Genomic DNA, 22,988 nt, shown 5'->3' with positions numbered 1-22,988 from the left:
TTTGTTAATAAGCACCCCTTCCCTTATGTGTCCCTCACTTCAAACTTGTATCCGATTGTCCAAGCAACTGAGGTTTTATTGCATATCTGGATCTGACCATATGGAAGCATATGGGGACTTGGATCTAGCACTTCCAACTTAATATTGAAATTAGTATCCCTAAAACAATGGAGGTGGTAATAATTGGGACCAACAGCAACATCAGGAAATTTTAAGAACCAACACTAGGGGGAATGAATCGTGCCCAAATTGTTTTAGATTACATATTTTTTAATATAGTAAATAGTGAAATAATTGAGGTTTTATTGCAAATCTGGATCTGACAATTATGGAAGCACATGGGGACTAGGAACTATCACCCTGAACATAATCCTGAAATTAGTACTGTATTTAAAAAAAAAAATAAAAGAAGAGGGGTGATAATTATTGGGAGCAGCAGTAACATTAGGAAAGGAATAATATTTGAAACCACCACTAGGAGGAATGAATTGTGCTCGATTTTTTTAAATGCTCACCATGTATTATATGACTGATACAGAAGAGATTTTGAGAAGTTTTTTTGTATATAAGATCTTTAAATGCAGTATTGGGAGTTTTAATCAAATGATGTGATTGTTATGACATGTGAAAAACTGACAGCAGGAGTAGATGCGGTGATTGTTATGACATGTGAAAAACTGACAGCAGGAGTAGATGCGGTTTCCTGGACAACCAACCGCCTCATGTTGTTAAAAGACGTCACCCAACACCTGACCTCTAGTCCCTGAGGAAGTCACGTGATTGTGACGATATGTGTGGGAAGAGTCAGGTGAAAGAGGACTGTCTTTGTGGAACATACGAGAGAGTACTGGAGCTGCTGCCCCATCAGGTGATTTTTTTTTTTAAAGTGCACTGTCTTAATTTTATTGTAAGTGAGTATTATGCAATAAATGTAAAACCTTTATAAATTACACAATGGAAGTGTATCTTTTATACTGAGGGGACGTGGAGAAAAGAAGTCCAGACCAAGCCAGCTCAGTGAGGAGAGAGGAAGGAGATTGAACAGCTGCGGAGCCTGGAATTAACCCCAGCAGGGGAAGGCAATTTTAGACCTGGAAACAGGTCTAAACTGGAGGTGAGCGTAATGGTGAAAGATGGTGGGAGTAACTGCACAATTCTTAACAACTGAAATCCACAAGGGTGAAGGTGGAAAAATTGTGGGATATGAGGAGCACATTTAAAAGGGAAAAATATTTTTAAAGAAGAAAGCACTACAGGGTTCATACACATTTTCACCAATGAAATTCCATGACTTCACGTAAATATTCATGACCTAATGTTTCATGAAATGTCTATGTATACGTGTTAAATAAGAAAATCTATGTCACACCCAGCATATTTTTACTAATATAAATGACCAGCTTTGTAGTGTACAGTGGAATATGAAATATTTATTTAAATAACGCTTGCACAGTAACAACATTTCATAACATAAACCCTGAGAACCGCTTAGAAATGGATTAACGTAATCCACAGGAGATAACATAAATCAAGGGGAAGCAACTAAAAAATAAAAAAGTGTCCAGCAACACTGTTCTGAACATAAATATGAGCACTTACGTTCGCCGCATGCAAAGCTGGCCGCTATCTTGCTGTCTGGGAACATAGTCTGGAAAAGCTGACCTGTGTCTTCACAAGACTTGTATGAATAGTGTGAATTAACCACCTTTAGAGCCCACAGTACCTCTGCTGTTAGAGTTTCGTTTCTGGATACAGCATGACTCAAAATGGTCCCTTGTTTTACAGAGGATGAGGTGGAAGCACCGCTGCCGCAGCTGGGAGCCGGTGTCACTTCAGGCGCACGGGTGAAAAAGCCAGCGATCGGATTGGAAGCTGTCGAGCACGCAGCTGCAGACTGGTGCTTTGCACCTTTAGCGTGGCTAGACAGCGCTGCCTCTCCCATGTTCGAAATGTCAAAATGTTTTACGACACACTGTACATTTAACACGTCCCGGGTCCTGATCTTTCTCCAGCCACCTCGCATACTTTTCGTCATGAAGCCATACATTTTTAAAAGCTGCATTTCCCTGGCATTGCTGTAACTGTGAACGGACTGGTATGGATGGCACAAAATGCAGCACTTAATCTTTTTAGGCCCAAGCAACAGTCATAAGGTGCAGGCGGACTGGTATGGATGGCACAGACAGTGAAATGCACAAAATGCAGCACAGTAATCTTTTTAGGCCCAAGCGACAGTCATGAGGTGCAGGCAGACTGGTATGGATGGCACAGACAGTGAGATGCACAAAATGCAGCACAGCAATCTTTTAGGCCCAAGCGACAGTCATGAGGTGCAGGCAGACTGGTATGGATGGCACAGATCTGATGGTGCACAAATGCGGCACTTACTTTTGGGAGAAAGAACAGTGGTGCTCCTGCTTGCCCAAATAAAGCTGTTCAGGTGGCAGTGAGTCATGAAGGTGCAGCTGGAAAAAATGCGGCGCTTACTATTCTTAGGCCGAACCCAACAGTCCCATGAGGCAGAAAAGAGTTCTCACAGAAACTAAGGCGACTCAGGATTGGATGCTTAATTATTTATTTACATTTATTTTTAACATTCCCGTAGGACTGGTACAGTAGGTGCTCGCAGTTTGCCCTACGGTCGGTCACTGGCCAGCAGCAGCCGCGGAAATGATCGTGCACCAATGACAGGCAGCGGGGAGGGCCGGGCCGCGGTTTGCCTGTATGTGACTGGCCAGCAGCAGCAAACCAATCACAGGCAGCGGAAGAGTCACTGGAGAGCGGGCCGGCCGCATGAACGTGATGACGCGGGGGTGCGGTAACTGAAACGGTTACCGCCCCCTTCCGCGTCATCACATTCATGCGGCCCGCCCTCCAGTGACGCTTCCGCCGCCTGTGATTGGTTTGCTGCTGCTGGCCAGTCACATACAGGCAAACCGCAGCCCGGCCCTCCCCGCTGCCAGCGATTGGTGCTTGGTGTATGATCTACTCCTCGGCTGCTGCGGACCCAGAAATGTGCACAAGCATAAAATAATTATACATTAATTTGCAATAAAAAAAGTTTTAAGCATCCGCTCCCCCCGCCACTCCCCCCCAGATTTACATGACCTTTCCAGGCCTGGAAAGTGTCATCTCAGAATTCCATAACTTATCCAGGTTTTTAATGACCGTACGAACCCTGGCACTACTAATTAAACTATAGTCATTTGGGACTGTCACATTTGTTTCATTTTATTGTACACAAGAATGTTTGTTACTGAACATCAATAGTAGATTTGTGGTTTGAAAGTAAGGTTTTGGTTTAAAAACATTACATTTGATTGCACACGAATAGGTGCAGCCATTTTTGATTTTAAGGAATTTAACCTCCAACCACTCAGCCCATTGACAAGAACACCTGAAAACCACACAAAAGGGACACAATTCTGCTCCTTACTCCTCACCTTTCCAGTCTACCCCCGCTATACCTCTTGACCTCTCAGCAGCTCCACTGATAGGGGTGATGGTATAGTGCAAGGTGTCTGCTAGTAGTACACCACCAGCTATGGACCACAGCAGGCAAATGTCTCTGCCCCATCTGCTGCAGCAAAAAAAAAAAAGAAAAATACTGCCACCCACATGCCAGCATCTAAATTCAAGCTTCGCAAAGCTGCTGGCTTTACAACTCCTGTCTTTCCATCTAGTGGATTCTGCCCCCTTCCATGAACTTACAGAATGTGTTGTACCACAATGGCAGGTTTCCAGTCGCTATTTCTTTTCACATAAGGCTATTCCAGCTCTCTACCATCACATTGAAGGCAATGTTGTGGCATCATTGGGTAAGGCAGGCAGGCAGCCGTAAGGTCCACGTTACTGCTGAGAGGTGGTCCAGCAAGCATGGTCAGGGACGATATATTTAGTTCACAGCACACTGGGTAACTCTGCTTGCATCGCAGAGGGATGCAGGGCTGAGTTCTGCAGCTTGTTGTGCCCTCGTCTCCATACAGCATGCGGTGATGATGTAAGATTTGTCAGTTCCACCCCCTTCCTCCATGTCCTCCTCTGCTAAATTGTCCCATGAACCACAAATATCCACTTAAGGCCCATACACACAATACGAAAATCAGAAGTAAAATTTCGTCCAACGAACGATCTGCCGATTTTCAGATTGTTAGTATGGTGCTTTTGACAGCCGAATTTTCATACGACAAAATCTGGATGTGCAGGCTTTAAAATTTTTATCGTACGTCAACACAACGTCCGATTTAGTACAGTTTCTGTCCCAAAAAAAAAAAAAGGAGGAAGACTAGGCATGCTCAGAAACAAAAGAACACAAACAAAACAATTCAACACATGACATCCCTTCCCGAAGTTGAATTCCGTCGTACAGAAATTTTCTTATGAAAGTAACCTCTTCACTTTCGATACGAGACTAGCATGCAACAAAAATCGGACGCAAGATCGTTCAATAATCTAATTGTGTGTACAAGGCTTAAGAGTTAAAGGGGCTATTCAATGAGTCAGGCTGAAAGGTGCCTGGCAGTGCTTCAGCTGGTCTGTCTAGGGGACAGGAGCCACACCGAAGAAGAGATTCTGGCAACTCTGCAGCAGCAGGCCCAGAGGTGGTTCACATTACACCAGTTTGAGCCAGGAATGGTGGTGTGTGTTAATGGCACAATAGGCAAGTAAAGATTGGGGGGTGATATGTGCGCTGTCACTTGGGTATTCAAATAGGAGGAATTCCTAGAATGTATTGCAGCTGATGAGATTAGGATAAAATCCTATCCCACCTGCAGCCAGCGATTCGTTAATGGCACAAACCTTCTTTCTGCCCTTAGACAGAGTTGACACATGTGCCATGCTTGGCACATCCTCAATTTGATAGTGCAGCATTTTTTTTTAAATAGGTACTCAGGGTTGTAAGATCTGCTAATACAGACCAGAAGAGTCTGTAGCCATTGCAGGCAGTTATACTTAGCCAGTGCTCGGCTGGCTGAAATTTAGCAGGAATTCCATCTGCCCATAATCCACCTGATTTGTGACATGCCCATCAGGTGGAACTCGACTTTGGCAATGTTGCAGCAGCTGCACATGCAGCAGAGGGCCATCAACGAGTATCTGTGTGAGTATGGAGCAACAGGCTCAAGCCGGCTCTGCTTTTTTTCCCTATGCAAATGGCTGCTGATAAAAAAGGCATGCACTGTACTGTCACAATTTGACACATTTCAGTGACATAATCCCGGTTGTGTTCCTGCTGGAGCAGACTCTGCGTGGCATTATGGACAGGGCACTCAAAGCCTGCTTTATGCAGACATCATTCTTCCCAAGCCACAGAACACACAAGAGGGGAGGGTTTGAAGCAGATGAAGAAATACTTCACCCCTTAACGGATAGTTTTCCATCCCCAGAACCCTTGGGATTAGTACATGGCTGGTAGGAGGCAGTTCCAAATACTGAAATTATCAGTGACCCGAAGGAGTCTGCTTCTCATGCCTCCACAAACTTGTATGGGTTTCCTCATTCTTCAAAGCCTGCGAAAGAACCAGAGAATGTGGCATCAAGGAGAAGGCTCACTATTAGTTGGCAACCGTCCTTGACCACTGTTACAAGGGGGGGGGGGGGGGGGGGAGTCTCTGAACTCATCCCATCCCCACAGAGGGAGATTAAATCTCTTGACACCTTAAGGAGAAGTATATGTAACGCCTTTCCTAACTGCGGTAGGTTACAGTCTGGTGGAAAACGTAGTTATGAGGCTTCTGTTGGTCAAGAGAGTAGCAGTGGAGAATAGGGCCGTCTCCGTGCTGCCTTTCAAAAATGTTGTCCTCAGCCCCCAGGGCTGTCTGCTTCCATTGGCAGCATCTTCGTCATATGGTGGGAGATTAGAGGCAAAAACAGATATGGAGAGCTTTCCAGTTGACAATCCACTGGGTTACCGAGTCGTGAGAAAAGACCACTGGCCAGAACTTGCCCAGTATGCAAAAGAGCTGCTAGGCTGCCCTGCATCCAGCGTGCTTTCCGAACAGGCATTGAGTGCTGCCGGAGGCTTTGTGCCAGATAAGAGAGCGCATGTCCACAAACTGTGGATTGGCTGACATTTATCCAAACGAACCAGTCCTAGATTAGCAGCTATCAAGCCCCTGGTGGTGATTAAGTGCATTCTGGATCCCAAATCTCTGAAAGACTGTCTGGGCTGTAATTATATCACGTACTGGACACAAAAAGCTGTAGCTAGCTGCTATATTGTTCAATAATCATAAGTAAGCCATTACAGTCTTGCAGAACAGTTACACATTGCAGCAGTGATCTTACCCCCACCTCCTTTAATTCATGGAATGCATAGGTTTACGCTTAGGTTTTAAGCTTCAAAAGAGCTGTTATCTCAACTCAGACATCAGAAACCAGCACTTAGGCCTTTGCAGAGCTGTAAACCGCTAATTGAGTCCTGGCAGGATGTTTGTTTCTGCTGTCCAGGCCTATCATAAAACTATGACCAAATCCATTAAGAATACATAGCATGCCATAAAAGAATACCCCAAACTAATGGGGATTGTAAAAGGCAATCAGAGACCTCTGCCCAATTCAAAACTTAACAGAACCACACACGATTCATAAACTCAGACGGGAACATGACACATTAACCACTTCAATACAGGGTAGATACACCCCTTTCCTGCCCAGGCCAATTTGCAGCTTTTATCACGGTTGCCTTTTGAATGACAATTGTGCGATCATGCAACACTGTACCTAAACCAAATTTATGTCATTTTTCCCGCACAAGTAGAGCTTTCTTTTGGTGGTATTTGATCACCGCAAGGTTTTTTTCTTTTTTGCTAAATAAAAAAAAGGCCAAAGTTTGAAAAAAAAAAAAAGTTTTGTTTATGTTATAAAATTTTGTAAATAGATACAGTGCCTTGTGAAAGTATTCGGCCCCCTTGAACTTTGCGACCTTTTGCCACATTTCAGGCTTCAAACAGATATAAAACTGTAATTTTTTGTTTAGAATCAACAAGTGGGACACAATCATGAAGTGGAACGAAATTTATTGGATATTTCAAACTTTGTTAAATAAACTGAAAAATTGGGCGTGCAAAATTCAGCCCCTTTACTTTCGGTGCAGTAAACTCTCTCCAGAAGTTCAGTGAGGATCTCTGAACAATCCAATGTTCACCTAAAAGACTAATGATGATAAATAGAATCCACCTGTGTGTAATCAAGCAAACCCCCTTAAAAAAAAAAAAAAAAAAAGTGCAAACCACAGAAAGCATGGACAAAAAGCAAATTGACAATGGCCCAAACCTGGCCCTTGATGGTACCCAAAGCCAGGTTCTGCAAAGCCAGGTTCTGCTCAACACCACATTGGAGGAAACCAACTCACCGAAAAAAGGAGCAGGAGTGAGCCCTAGGAGGATTCACATCCGCAAAGTATGTTGCTCAAAGGCGATGGTAAACTACCTAAAAAGGAGATTTTCTAGCTTGCAGCAGCGTGGGAAACACCAATTCAGACAACCCTCTACCCTGCAACTTGGCTGTAACAGCCAAGCCATTAAAGCAAGCAACTATAAAAGCAAGATTAGCCCTTGAGCCAACAGATCTCCTCTAAGAGGAAGTTACCAAGGATCATCAACCAAAGAACATCAGCAACCAACCGCAACCGATCTGTGTACCAAAACCAGCAAAGCCAGTCTGGAGTCACTAGGATGGTTGCAATCCCTTCTGCCTCGAGCCTACGCAGGAGCCTTGGCAGAAGTTCCAGAAGAGGAAAGTTATATTTCAGGTGACACTGGCTCCAAAGGAGCCACCAGTGCATTTGTGGCAACAGTCAGAGGATCCCCAAGACCTTGCCACAAACCCAAACACCTTCCTGTGGAGACGAGAGGCCAACAAGCCAGGAGTTCCCCACCAGAGACACCACTAACACCTGAGGCGATGTCCATTATAATCAATCAGTAGTAGTCTGGATTCTTCTAGAGGCCAGACCTCCTGAACAGTAAAAACACCCCACCAAGACAGGCTGGCATCCATGGTGACCACCATCCAGTACAGGTGGAAGGCAGAATGACCCTGCCGGAAAGCAAAGCCACCAAAGCAGGGGCCTTCTCATATCCCGGCGGAACAGGATCAGATCTAGAGACTGGAATCTCGCTTCACATAGCAAGAAACTCTTGCAAAAGTCTCGTATGACCAGATATTGGAACTTGGCCTCAGCCAGGGTGTTCCTTCCATGAGGTAAGTCCAGAACAGCCAGATGGTCCAAATAGGTGGACGGAAACAAGGCCAATAACTAGAAGGTAAATCTCCAACCAAACTCCTACAGAGTCCACGCAGTAATCTCCCGGCTGTCCGTCAGAACAGTTGGAGCCTCTTCTCATATAGAAGCTCATCCAGGTACTCCAGTACCGCAACACTCCTAAAAGCCAGAGGGGCTGAGATAATATCTCTTGACAATGCTCCTTGCCAATGCCAAGCGGAGGAAATGCAGATGACAGACATAAGAGAATACGACGGTAAACCTTCTTAATATCGATAGAGGCCAGAAGATGCCTGAGGTAGGGATGCCACTACTGTACGGATGGACTCCCATTCGAAAAATCAGTACCTGCACAAAAACTGTCCAGAACTGGAGGTCCAAGATTGGACATAATACTTTCCTTCCTAGGACCTGTGAACATGTTTGAAATAAAAGCCATGAAACAAGTTTTTGATTCTGAGACCGGAACAACCAACCCAATTAGTAGCAAGTTTTGCACCGCCCCGAAGAGACCTTGCAGGCGGTCTGGTGGATAAACACAGGCAAGGAGGTTCATCTGTCTGGTCATGGAGGTGCACCTGCCTGAATGAAGCAAATGACATCTTCTCTTCCCTCTTCCCCCCCCCCCCCCCAACCCCCAACAGAGGTGATTGTGCCCCTTCAGGCAGAACACCTTGTCCACAGGTCTGGAAGGACCTGCTTTTGGCATACCAGACCTGCAAGGAACTTCCAGAGGTCCTTCCAGGGAGACTCCAAACAGGTGACCTCCCCGAAAGGGAAGGTCACACAAGGCCTTCTAGACAGCCTGGTCCACAGACCAGTATATTCGCCATACCAGCACCAAAGGATTTTGCTGTCACGGACAGCCCGGAGACTAAGGGAGCTGCATCCAGAGAGGCATCACGGACTAACTGCAACCCCCTGGACCAAAAAGTCAGCCAGCCACTCATGCAGCACCAGTCCGCCAGCCACTCGGGCAGCCATAAGTAGGCCGCCGTTGCGGCCTAAAGTTTCAGCCGAATCTGGCAACATGAGGCACCAACCCGCTGACTGTTTAGAGGGGCCGGGGGGAATGGAATGGAACCTGCAGGTCTGACCATCCCAGAGAGGGGCTCATGTCTACCCTGAGGAACCACAAGGGGGGGGAACACTACTCAACACACCTTGGAAGCAGGCAGGCGCCACTCCAGGCAGATCACCTCCCAATCTTGAAATGGGGGTGCTGTGGGCCAGAGGTACGCTGCGACTCAGGCTATGACCAGGTCGCTTGCGTCCTTGCAAAGTGTTTCACTCGGTGGCCAGCCCCTGTCCAGAAGGGCTATGTTGCTGCCGACATAGCACAGAGCTGCAGTTTGCATGCGCTCACTGGGCATATTTGAGAGACCGTAAGGATTTAGGTTATCCGGTGCATCACCCAGTCCAGCAGTTGATTGTTGCAGTTCTCACTGGAACAGACTGAAAAAAAGAAAAACAAAAAAAAACAACACACACACCACAAAGAAAAATGTTCTAACTGAACTTTAGTAAGGCCTACAGCCAGCCATACATGGATAGAAATTCACTGTTCAACATGGACCAGCAGAATTTTGATCCTTCTATGGGCATGCTGGTTGTATACAAATCGATCATGTTTGACTTGTGTACAACCAGCTAGTAAGGTTTTTCCTGATCAGTGCTGCAACAATCATTGTATTCCGACGGCAGGTAAGGCTCCCTGCAGTCAGAATAGGATACCACAACAGGAAGGATTTCCCCATCTACCTAAAATGTCTGGATGGAGGAAAGTGTTTTTTTGTTCAACCAGTGGGTTGAATGAAAAATTAACAAATGGGCTGCATTAGACCACCTACAGGACACTTGCAATGTCTGTCCAGAATCTTTGGGTAGAAAAGGAAGCTCATTAAGGAATCTAGTGGCATTAAAAACAAATTACCCCTTACCCAGCGACTTTCCTTTCTAAGATGTTTTACTCATACTTCCCTCATTTCACAGCTGAGCATAGTAGTTTTATTAAACTCCAGAGCATTTTACATGGGTCCAAATGTAAAACCAACTTAAACCATTCTAATTGTTTCCAAACAACTTTGACATTTGCTCTGTTAATGTAGAAGTGATACTCGGTTAAACTGCATTTTGACAGGATTTCCTCCTAAACAAAAGCACCCCTGTATCTACAGATTCAGCTTTACAGCCACAGGAGATCTAAGCCATTGCTGCCTCTGACAGTTGGTCTCAAAGGATTTAGAGGATCTTGGTAGAGAAGCAGCATGGTAGGTAGGTAATGAGCAAAAAGAAACTGCTGTGAGACCGCAGGCAATGTTTTGACAATATTTTGTCCTTTCCTTGGCACAACTTCCAGAGTTATTTTCATAGATGAATTTAACTGCTAAAAATTACTATTTTAGTCAGCTGAACTAAAATGCCATTTTAAAAATCAGACTGACTATAAAATTCACTTTAACACAGCTTATTAAAAAACAAAAAAAAAAACTCAATTAGGTTAAAGTGATCACACAAAGTTTAATGTTACTGGCGTTTTTATAAAAAATTATGCAATGCAACAGTTGCTAACAGCACTTGAGATTGATTTACTGGTACTGAATGACAGAACCATACTGCAGACACAACAGAACAAGTAATATGCGGTGGTTAAACTGAATGAATGTCAATTCCATTTTACTGGCAAATTCCAATGACTCCACAGGCCAAACGCCCACCAGCATTGCCGGTTACCAGGCTCTCATCGTTTCCACCTTTTCCCAAGTCATCTTCCTTCTCATGGACCTGAAGGTGGAAAAAAAAATGAAATAAAAAAAAGTTTAGATTTCGGGAGAAAAAAAAAAACAAAACCAAACATAAACGGTATAGTTTGCCAACTTTAATAACTTGTTTCAAAGAATTCTTCCCACACCACACCCAAAGCTAAAAATCCAGAGCAAGCTGATCCATCAATGAGGGCCATGGGGTGGGGAGATCCATCAATGAGGGCCATGGGGTGGGGAGATCCATCAATGAGGGCCATGGGGTGGGGAGATCCATCAATGAGGGCCATGGGGTGGGGAGATCCATCAATGAGGGCCATGGGGTGGGGAGATCCATCAATGAGGGCCATGGGGTGGGGAGATCCATCAATGAGGGCCATGGGGTGGGGAGATCCATCAATGAGGGCCATGGGGTGGGGAGATCCATCAATGAGGGCCATGGGGTGGGGAGATCCATCAATGAGGGCCATGGGGTGGGGAGATCCATCAATGAGGGCCATGGGGTGGGGAGATAAACAAAGGATGGGTTTGTTTGCCAGATAGAAAGTATTTAACCACTTCAGGTCTGGGAAGGTTTTACCCCCTTCCTGACCAGAGCACGTTTGCAATTTGGCACTGCTTTAACTGGTAATGGCAGTCATGCACCACTGTACACAAATGAAATTTGCATACTTTTCCCACAAATAGAGATTTTTTTTGGTGGCATTTGACCACCAATGAGATTTTTGCAATATAGACTTTTTAAAATGGGATTTTAGACTTGCCGTAAAATCCATTTCTGATGTTCATTGACGGACACAGCATGTTCTTCATAACCACTTGGTTATACTGCCCCCCTACAGGAGTGGGACACTAGGCAAAATTTGGCTATGCCTTTGGGCGGTCCCAGGGGGCATACCCTCTCCCTGCTATGGGTAGTTTTGTTGCAGTGTCAGAAGAATTACAAACCCACAGAGGGGTGGGTGCTGGGTTTCAATGAACATCAGAGAAATTAATTTTACGGCAAGTCAAAAATCCATTTTCCCCTTTTATTGATTGAAGGACACAGCTCTTGATCTTTATAACCATCGAGACGTCCAAAGTGTTAAACATGAGGTAGAAATCGCAAAAAAAACTACCCAGGCTAAACAGCCAACAGGAGCTCAACCAAAACTGGAGCCCACCTGGGAACCAAATGTCAGACACCCTGAAGAAAGGTACACACCAGGGCGTGTGTGGCCAACGGTCATTGGAAGAAGACCGCCAAGGCCAACACCTGGCCCTTTATTGTATACTCAACGCAAATTTATGTTCAACCCACTGTTGAAAGGTCAAGATCTGAGCCACTAAGAAGGGGAGTATGAACCTCAAGAGACTCGCACCACGCAATGCAAGTCTCCACGTACGGTGGTAGATCTTCCTAGAAGTAGATTTCCTATCTTTTAACACCTCTATCCATCAGCACCTGGTGTTCAACAGCCAAGCCATCAAAGCCAGCAACTGTAAAGCAGGACGGAAGATTGGTCCTTGGGACAGCAGATCCTACCTGAGGGGAAGCTTCCAAAGGAATGTCAGCAACCAGCTGCACTCAGATCAGCGTACCAAGCCTGGCAAAGCCAGTCCAGAGCCTTTGACCGGAATCCCTTCGGCTTGGATCCTGCGTAGAAGTCTTTGCAGAAGCTTGAGAGGAAGGCATAAAATCAGACAATACTGACCCCACAGGGCCACCTGAATGTTTGGCTTCTGCCAAAGGATCGCATGACCGAGCCACAAACCTCTGCACCTTTGTTGAGCCGGGATGCCAAACAGATCCACTTCAGGGATGCCCCACTGATTAAACTGCTCCGGATGAAGGGACCACTCCTTGGTCCAACGCCTGCCAGCTTAGGTAATCCGCCTGCAAGTTTTCCACCTTGGAAATGTATACAGCGGAGAGGGCTGGAACAAATCTGTTCTGCCCACCTTAGAATGACAGCTACCTCCAGAGCTGAGTAGGACACTTTGTGTCCCTTTGGTGATTGACAAGCCACAGCCATGGCATTATCCAATTGAAAGCGTACTGTAAATCCCTGAAGACAATCCGTCCAATGGTCCAGGCAGTCTGATCGCTCAGAGTTCCAAGACATTGATCGGTAGTCTGGACTCTGCAAAAATTCTGCTTGGGGGATCTGGATACTGGTAGAGGACACCTTCCCAGCTGGACAGGCTGGCATCCGTGGTGACCACTATCCAATACAAGAGGAAGGATTTTCCCAGCCGAAGCACCAAGAATGAAGCCACCATATCAGGGACTCCTCCGTTCCTCGGCTAAGCCGGATCCGATTGTTCAGAGACTGCAGAGTCCTGTCCCATTTGGGCAGAATCTCCCTTCGCAGGGACCTCGTATGGAACTGTGCAAACGGAACCACCTCGAAAAGGGAGACACCATCAGGCCCAGCACCCCCATGCAAGTCTGGAGGGATGACCATCTGCTGAGCAGCAGGAGACTGCCTTAGCCACAGTGCTCCTTTCTCTGGACAAACTCAAGAAATTACAGGCTGCAATCAGAGTCCAGAGTCGGACCTAGATCAGAAAGCTGTGGACAGAACCAAGGCAGACTTCTGAAAATCCAGAATCCAGCTGAACTCCTAAGAGTTTGTATGGTGAGTTCCTGGTTTTCCATCAGCGCAGGAGGCGACTCCGCTCGCAGAAGGAAGTCGTCCAAATAGCCCAGTACTGTGATCCCCTGCTGGCGTAACAATGCTAGCACTGGGGCTAACACTTGTGAAGACCCAAGGAGCAGAGGCAAGAGCAAAGGCTAACACCACAAACTGATAATGCTCCTCTCGCACAGATAAGCAGAGGAAGAGCTGGCGACGGCACTTACTGGAATTTAAGGCAGGCATCCTTGATGTTGATAGAGAAAATCCGACGCATGGATGCCACCACTGTGCAAATGAACTCCATCCTGAACTTCAGCAACCCGCACAAAGCAGTTCAGCACCTTGAGGTCCATGATTAGATGCACCTTGACTTCCTTCCTGGGAACTGTAAACCCTGTTGAGGAAAGACCCTGAAAAGGTTCTGAAGTCGGAACCAGGACAATCACCCCTCTAACAGGTCTTGAACAGCCCCAAACAGACCCTGTAAACGGTCTGGGGACAGGCGCAAGTTTGAAGGAAATCACAAATAAACTGCAGCCCCTGGACCAGCTGGTCTGCCAGCTCTGCAAAGGCAGGGGAGAACATAAAAGCTTAGCCCACTTGGTCAGTTTGAGACACCAGGGAAATTGTGAGTACTGGCCTCAGTGCCGAACCAGCCAGAATTACCTACTGTGGGCCACAGCCTCTGCCTTCCTATCAGCCAGATCCCTAAAGGCCAGGGACTCAAGAATCATAGTTGCCTTGTTTAACCTGGGAACCTGAGGGTCCACCACCGGTGGAACAGTCCACCCCATAAGGTACTCCACATAGGAACAGGTAGTAAATCGCTTAGGAACCACAAGGGCACGCTTTGGTTATCAATACTCTTTAGAGACAATTCTCTCAAAATAGGCAGGAAAAAAGGAAACACTTGGCGCTCTGGATGGTTTGAGTGCCGAAGGGAACCTGTGTCCTCCGTCTTCAAGGTCTCATGCACAGATACAATCAGTGCTTCCACCAGCACCTTTTCGTGCATGGATTGCAGATGTGGAGGAATCATCCTACCTGAGGATTTTGGGGGCATGGTAGCAGACCCAGCAGGGTTACCCACTTCTGCTAAATCAGAATCTGATGACAGGGGGGGCTCTTTTTGCTAGCCCGTCGCCCAAAAACCACCTAAACCAGGGACAAAAGGACTCCAGGACAGCCGTCAGTGCATCAATGGATGATTGGAACCCGGAGGGCCCTGCAGCCTCAGAAGTGGGGGGGGGGGGAACAAGTGGGGAGATGTGCGCCAAAGACTCCATGAGTCACCAGGGGGACCCCACAAAAAGTGCAACACTGCTAAGGGACAACCCTGACCGTGCTGGCAGCACCACCCGATTGCCAGGCACAAGCACCAAGCCTGAGCAGGGAGGGAACCCCACCAGACTCAGGCACCTGCAGCCACCAGGATAGTCTGCACTCCAAGTACAGCGATCAGGAAGTAAAAAGATCCAGGAGTCAGCACCAGGGGATGAGGTGCTCCCACCACCGAAATTGCTGCCAAGAGGGCTCCACTGTCATGGCCGCCACTATTTTCAATGCCAAACCACTGCAAGATAGCTGCTGTGCATAGAAAGGCTACAACAAAATGGCGGCCCCACAGGGCACCACTAGGCTTCCAGGGACCTAGAATGGATCCCTAGGCCTCAAGGAAAGATGCAAGCAGAACGGGAGCCCCCACCAAATACAACTTCCCCCATACAGCACAGCAGATTGGTCAGCGGCACAACCCCCTTTGCACGTATAGCACTCTGCCCCCACCCCAGGTGGTGGTCCAGACCACCCAAACATAAGTGGAGGTGGTAGGATAGGGTACAGATGAAAGGGGAGTGCCTGATGGGAAGGAGGGGAACCCAGGGGTCAGACTATCCCATGGAGGGGCCCACATCCACCCCAAAACAGGGGAGACAGCTACTCCCCATACCAGGAACCGGTCCAGACAGAACCCCTATCCATCAAAATGGGGGCGTCGGCCAAGAGGAATGCTGAGACTCGAGCCGAGACCGGTTGTATGAGACCTCGCAAGGCATTTAAATCGCAGGCCATCCCCTGTCCAGTGGGGCTATGTCGTGGCCGACCTAGCGCAGAGCCGAGGTCTGCGCGAGTTGCCAGACTGGGGTGACCACTGGATCTAGATTATCCAGCCCGTCGCCCAGTCTGGCAGTCGACAGTAGATGTCAGGAATAATCCAGTAGAAAAAAAAAAAAGCCAGGATCAAAGATCCCAACAAGGAACTAGGTCCTTACTCCCGTTTCCCTGAAGGCAGTGGCAAGGGCTCTACAAATGCCCCCTGGGAAGTCAATGTTACCTTTGCCTTCAGGGAAATCTCAAACAAACTGCGAGATCTCACAAGATTGTCATACGCATGCTATGAAGCAAATGACATAAGCTTCATTTCTATGCATGAATTTAGGTTTGTTGGTTAAAGAAGAAAAACCTTGTGAGATCTCAGGGAAGGATTTCTCAGATGCATGTAGTGCCATATGCTGAATGCACAGAAAGTGTATGACACCCTGAACATGTGCAGTCAAGTTTCAAAAATTTCAGCACAGAAACCCAGGCAACAGGCACAGAATGAAAAAAAAAGCCCTCTTTGTGCATAAAGGCTAACAATGTGTACTTTTCAAAAGCAGTCACAGCACAAGTTAACTCCATCCCTGGCCAGTATGCTGCAGAGAAGGACCCCCTTTCTGTGAAAGCAGTAGTCTTTGCAGAGCATTAACACTAATCAGGTGGCATGACCTTTGCCAAGTTATGGTTCTAACAGCAGGGCATGATGAACATCTGCAGAGAGACCACTGCTTCTACACAAAGTAAAGGCCCTTTTCTAAAGCTTGCTAGCAGGGGACATTTCTACTCAGGAAGTCTAAATATGAATCAGAAATGTATCCAGTTTACCAATCAGTTGGGCTTCAATCTCAAGTCAAAAACTTAATTTTAGATCAGGGAAGGGTTAGCCTGACAAGTTTCCATTAAAAGATCATCACTTCCCATTCAGAAGAGGCACATCTCTCAAAACCGAGCGCGAACAAGTTACTGTCTCCCCCACTCGTTACAACTGCACCTGCGCGACCCCCCCCCCCCCCCCCCCCCACTTTTTAATACAGAAAAAAAAAAAGCCTTCCTACTCAAAACTAGCTTCAGTGTACCATTTTTGGTTTAACCTCTTGCTTACTGGGCACTTTGTTAGTGCTGAAAATCGGCCTAGGTAGGAAGGGGTTCAGTTTGACTGAACTGTACCCATGTCATTTTTATATTTTTCACACACAAAGAGCTCTTTTGGTGGTATTTAATCACCACTGGGTTTTTTGCTAAACAAAAAGGATGGTAAAACACCACTTTAGTTTATGACATTTTGCAAACAGATGGCGCGGCACTGATGAGGCACTGTATAGAGTGCACTGATGTCAGTGCAGAGGTCTCTTCACACAAGCCAGTTATCGGGTCTACTCAGAATGCCAATAACCCGCTTGTGTTTACACTGATGGACAACTGATCATGTGGTAAAGGGCCACTGGATTGGCCATTTACCCCGATCTGTGATCAGTTGTGTTCCAAGGACAGCGGGCACCATCATGGTAGGACATACGATCCCATCCCAGAACAGGCCAGGTGCGCTGTAGCTGTCATTTGGCTATAGCATGGTCATGAAGTGGTTAAAGTCCATCATACTGTGGCGTCACATGGAAGGTTTTCATTCCCTTTTAAGTTCAAAAATACAAAAGTGTAAAAGTTCTTTACTGGACTGAGTTTTAAGGGAATGCTGACATGACCTGGTTCAGGTTAATTAACAGTGAAAACAGCACAAACCAGGAGCAATGAAGTTTTGCAGCTCAACACACACACGCAAATATTTTCCCAAAACAGCTGCCTGCATCTCTTCTCTTGACATATGGCCAAGGTAACCTGCTTTTGCAATTTCAGGTCCTGCAAGAATTTTCCAGATTTGGAGTCCATCAAGAACTAGTTCTGGCCAGCTCAGAGCTATATACTTAGCTAAATGGACAAACTAGATACTGACCTTTATAGGCAAACACATACTTTGTGTTGCCTTCAACGCTCTTCAAACTGTGGCCCAGGGGGCCATATGCATCCATTTCTCCAATGGGCCAGTTTACCAGGACATTTTCTACTCACAATGGCCAATGTACCTAGATTAACTTTGTATTAGTTGGGAGTGCTTTCTGGTGTTTGCAGCACATAGGAGTGAAGACACCGGCACATCGCACGGGTATTAAGGATCTTGCGATAGCACATTTTGTATATATGGTTTAGGTGGTGTGCAATATCAAACCCAAGGACTACTATTTTTATTGCTTTTTATGCACAGGTCACCTTCACTATTAGTTTAAAGCAGTGTCACTTGGTTTTTGTACCTGCTTTTGGTATATAATCTATGTGCAGCATGCATTTTATTAGGCTTTGTATATTATGGGCCACACTACATTTAGTAACAGTGAGATCTGCAATAGACACCCATCACAGTGTCAAACCCACTACAATTTCCATTATACCTCAACATCTACCTAGGTAGTCATGTGGAGGCAGCAGTGTAATATCTCTAACACACACACAGTGCCTTGCGAAAGTATTCGGCCCCCTTGAACTTTGCGACCTTTTGCCACATTTCAGGCTTCAAAGATCTAAAACTAATTTTTTGTGAAGAAACAAGTGGGACAATCATGAAGTGGAACGAAATTTATTGGACATTTCAAACTGAAAAATTGGGCGCGCAAAATTCAGCCCCCTTAAGTTAGTACTTTGTAGCGCCACCTTGTGCTTAGATTACAGCTGTAAGTCACTTGGGGTATGTCTATCAGTTTTGTAGATCGAGACAGACATTTTTGCCCATTCATCCTTGCAAAACAGCTCGAGCTCAGTGAGGTTGGATGGAGAGCATTTGTGAACAGCAGTTTTCAGTTCTTTCCACAGATTCTCGATTGGATTCAGGTCTGGACTTTGACTTGGCCATTCTAAAACCTGGATAGTTTGTGAACCATTCCATTGTAGATTTTGCTTTATGTTTTGGATCATTGTCTTGTTGGAAGACAAATCTGTCCCAGTCTCAGGTCTTTTGCAGACTCCATCAGATTTTCTTCCAGAATGGTCCTGTATTTGACTCCATCCACCTTCCTATCAATTTTAACCATCTTCCCTGTCCCTGCTGAAGAAAAGCAGGCCCAAACCATGATGCTGCCACCACCATGTTTGACAGTGGGGATGGTGTGTTCAGGGTGATGAGCGGTGTTGCTTTTACACCAAACAACGTTTTGCATTGTTGCCAAAAAGTTTGATTTTAGTTTCATCTAACCAGAGCACCTTCTACCACATGTTTGGTGTGTCTCCCAGGTGGCTTGTGGCAAACTTTAGACACTTTATGGATATCTTTAAGAAATGGCTTTCTTCTTGCCACTCTTCCATAAAGGCCAGATTTGTGCAGTATACGACTGATTGTTGTCCTATGGACAGAGTCTCCCGCCTCAGCTGTAGATCTCTGCAGTTCATCCAGAGTGATCATGGGCCTCTTGGCTGCATCTCTGATCAGTCTTGTATGAACTGAAAGTTTAGAGGGATGGCCAGGTCTTCGTAGATTTGCAGTGGTCTGATACTCCTTCCATTTCAATATCGCTTGCACAGTGCTCCTTGGGATGTTTAAAGCTTGGGAAATCTTTGTATCCAAATCCAGCTTTAAACTTCTCCACAACAGTATCTCGGACCTGTCTGGTGTGTTCCTTGTTCTTCATGATGCTCTCTGCACTTTAAACTGACATCTTTATGTTTGAAGCCTGAAATGTGGCAAAAGGTCGCAAAGTCCAAGGGGGCCGAATACTTTCGCAACACACTTATTTTTTTTCTCACCAATTAGTCCATAGTGCCAATACACCCTCCAAATTTTTCCATAGGATTGTGTATGGAAGTTTTCCATGTGTTTATTGTTGCACTAGAACTTTATTAACCTATGTTGCAGCAAACAATGTACATAATGTTTAATTTTTGCACATCGACCAAAGGGTGCAGATACAAAGTCACTTCTCACCTCACTGTGTGTCCAATACAGTTTTTTGCAAAGAAATTAGTTCAGCCAAAAAACGGTTTTAGGTCAACCATACACCTCACTGAGGAACTTGGTTAAAACTATGTAATGTTTGGTAAGGCCTACCTACAAAACCCATTTTCAGATAGGAGGTAGGTCATGTTGCTACATTGTCAGCAATGAAAGGACCATTGTACAGTTGTGTTTCAAATGTCTTATCAGCCCAAAAGCCAATCACAGCTGATTCTTCTGAAATTGCCAATTGAAGGTAAGGAACGTCAAGACCACACCACCCGACACCCTGCACACAGAATAGCAACCAAAGGCCACCTTCTGGGACAACTTCCTGATATTGCCGAAGGGAGATTGCTCGCCGACACCAATTTGAGGACCCACGGCGGTAATGGAGACCGCACTGGAAGAACTAAGTGTTGAGCTACCTGGATATAAAAAAAAAGGTATGCACCAAGGAGCCAATGGACGTTGAAACAAAACCACCAAGGAAGGCCAGGTGCTGTTTAACCCCCAGTTGGAGGCAAGCCAAGATGCGAGCCGCCGAAAAGAAGCGAGGAAGAACACCAAAAAGACTCACCATGCAACCTGTCTTCCAAATACGAGGATAGATTTTCTAACTTAACAGCGCAGGAATCACCAATAAATTCAGACAAACCTCTATCCAGCACCTGGCTTTCAACAGCCAAGCTAGTAAAACCAGCAACTGTAAAGCAGGATGCAAGATTGGTCATTGAGACAGCAGATTTTCCCTGAGATGAAGTCTCCAAGGAGCATAGACGACCAGCCGTACCAGATTGGAGAGGCCAGTATGGAGCCACCAGAAATCCCTTGCTGCCTCAATCCTGCACCGGAGTCCTGACAGAAGTTTGAGAGGGGAAAAGGCATAAATCAGACAATACTGACGCCAAGGAGCCACTAATGCATCTGCAGCATCAGCCAGAGGATCCCAAGACCATGCCACAAACCCTCTACCTTCCATGGAATTGTTTACAGCAGAGAGGGCTTTAACAATTGTTTTGCCCACCTTAGAATGCCAACAAATTCCTGATCTGCTAGGACACTTGTGCCCCCATGGTGATTGACATATGCCACGCCATGGTATTGCCTGATGGAATTTCTATACGACACCCCTGAAGACAAATTCTTCAGTGATCCAGACAGTCGGATCACTTGGAGTTCCAGTACATTGTTCGGCAGTCTGGACTCTGTCCGAGTCCAGACCCCCTGAGCACAAGCTGCGCTGAGGATGCTTCCCCACCCAGACTAGCTGGCAACAAGAGGAAGGATTTAACTGTCAAAGCTCCGAAGAATGAAGCCACCTCTAGAGACTGGATTCTTATCCTATTTCACCAGAATTTTTGCAGAGATCTCATATGGAACTGTGCAAACAAAACTGCCTCGAAGGTAGACACTATCAGGCCCAGCACCCACACGCAAGCCCAGAGGGATGACTGTCTGCTGAACAGAAGCAGAATTGCCTCCTGCAATTTCTGGGGTTTTTCCAGAGGAAGCAACACTCTGGCTGATAGTCCAGTTTTGTGGACAGATTGAGAGCAGACTTCTGAAGGTTAAGAATCCAACTGAACTCCCTCAGATCGCTGAGTAATCTGCGAGCAGTCTCCGGCTGGACACCTTAGAGAAGATTGTCCAGGTAACCCAGTATCGTGATCCCCCGCTGACTCAACTAGCACTGGGGCCAACACTTTGTGAAGACCCAAGGAGCAGGGGCAAGACCAAAAATGTAGGTAAACGCCACAAACAGAATGCTCCTCGCCCACAGCAAAGTGGAGAAAGTGCTGATGACTGCATATATTGGAATGTGAAGGTAGGCGTCCTAAAGTCGATAGAAGTGAGAAAATGCACCATATGGTGGGATGCCACTAATGTGCGATTGGACTGTTCGGAACTTCTGTACCTGCACAAAGCAGTTTAGCACCTTGAGGTCTAGAATTGGAGGTATCTTGCCTTCTTTCTAGGGAACTGTAAACAGGTTTGAATAAAACCCCTGAAAACATTTCTAAGCTGGAACCAGTACAATCATCCCATGAAGTAATAAGTCTTACATTGCCCCAAAGTGACCCCATAAGTGATCTGGGGGACAAGTGCAGGTTCCAACCTTTCCAAAGGAAAAAGATCGAAACTCTATCTTGGTCCACAGATCGGAAATCAGCGAAGACATCCCCACCCCCAGATACGGGTGAGGGTGCCCCTTCAAGTAGAGGAAGCCTTGTCCACAGGTGTGGAAGAGCCCCTTGTGGCTTGCCAAACCAGGTCCTCTTTGAACCTCCGGGGGTGGCCCTGAAGGACTTACCCCTTGAGGGATGAAAAAGGCCTCTAAGCAGAGAAGAAGTGCCCATGTCTTCGATGGGGCTACTTGCTCTCAGCCTCCAAACAGGTGATCCCCCCACAAAGGTGAGATCAGATAAGGCCTTCTAAAAGTCTGGTCCACAGACCAGCATTGCCATCTAGACAAGATGCCAAAGGACCACTGCTGATCCCAACAGCCTATCAATGGAGCCGCATCCAAAACAAGCAAAGAAACTGCAGCCCCTGGATCAGCTGATCTGCCAGTTCGGTAAAGGCAGGTGGGAGCTGTTCCCCACCCCCCCCCTCCAGGTCAAGGGGTAAGAGCTTAGTCCACTCGGTCAAAGTTTAACACTAGGGCAATGGTGAATACCAGCATGATTGTCAAACCAGCCAGAGTGTACATATTGCGGGCCACAGCCTCCGTCTTCCGGTCAGCCGGATCCTTAAAGGCCGGGGACTCTTCAACCGGGAAACTATGGTTGCCTTGTTTTGTCTTGAAACCGGAGGGTCCACCACCAGTGGCACTTGAGGGACTCATAGGGGTAACTCCTAGTAAAGTCATTTGGAACCTCACAGGGATGCTTTGGGCATCCCACTCTGACAATTCTGTCAAAATAGGCAGTGAAAGGAAACACCTTTTCCCGCTCTTGATGGCTTGCAAGTGCCAAAGGGAACCTGTGTCGCAGCTTCAGCTGCGTCCATCTTTAGGGGACATATACAATCAGTGCATCCACCAGTGCCTTTCGTGCGCAGACGTGGAGGAATCATCCTCTATCAGGATTGCAGGTGTGTGGTTGCAGACCCAGCAGGGTGACCCATGTCAGTGGCCGAATCAGATTCAGAATCCGATGAGACATGGGAAAAAAGGGCGCTTTTTGCTAACCCGTCGCCCGAAAGCAACCTCCACCGAGGACACAAGGGACTTCAGGGCTGCCATCAGTACATGGCAAAGCCATGTGTAATTATATCACGTATAATATCATTAATTTGTGGCCATT

The 22,988-nt window shown here is 46.5% G+C and overlaps 1 protein-coding gene across 1 annotated transcript in view; it reads right to left on the bottom strand.

The window, feature by feature from the left end:
* Positions 1–10,746: 10,746 nt before the first annotated feature.
* Positions 10,747–22,988, bottom strand: part of SOD1 (superoxide dismutase 1) — a 40,660-nt gene continuing 28,418 nt past the window's right edge. The window contains exon 5 of the mRNA XM_082248392.1: positions 10,747–11,011. Within this exon, the coding sequence (XP_082104518.1) occupies positions 10,904–11,011 (108 nt within the window). The 3' untranslated portion in view covers positions 10,747–10,903. The remainder of the gene's footprint in view (positions 11,012–22,988) is intronic.

Source organism: Pelophylax lessonae (genome assembly GCF_965119305.1).
Source record: "Pelophylax lessonae genome assembly, chromosome: 2".
NCBI lineage: Eukaryota > Metazoa > Chordata > Amphibia > Anura > Ranidae > Pelophylax > Pelophylax lessonae.
This window is presented reverse-complemented; position numbering and strand designations above follow the sequence as displayed.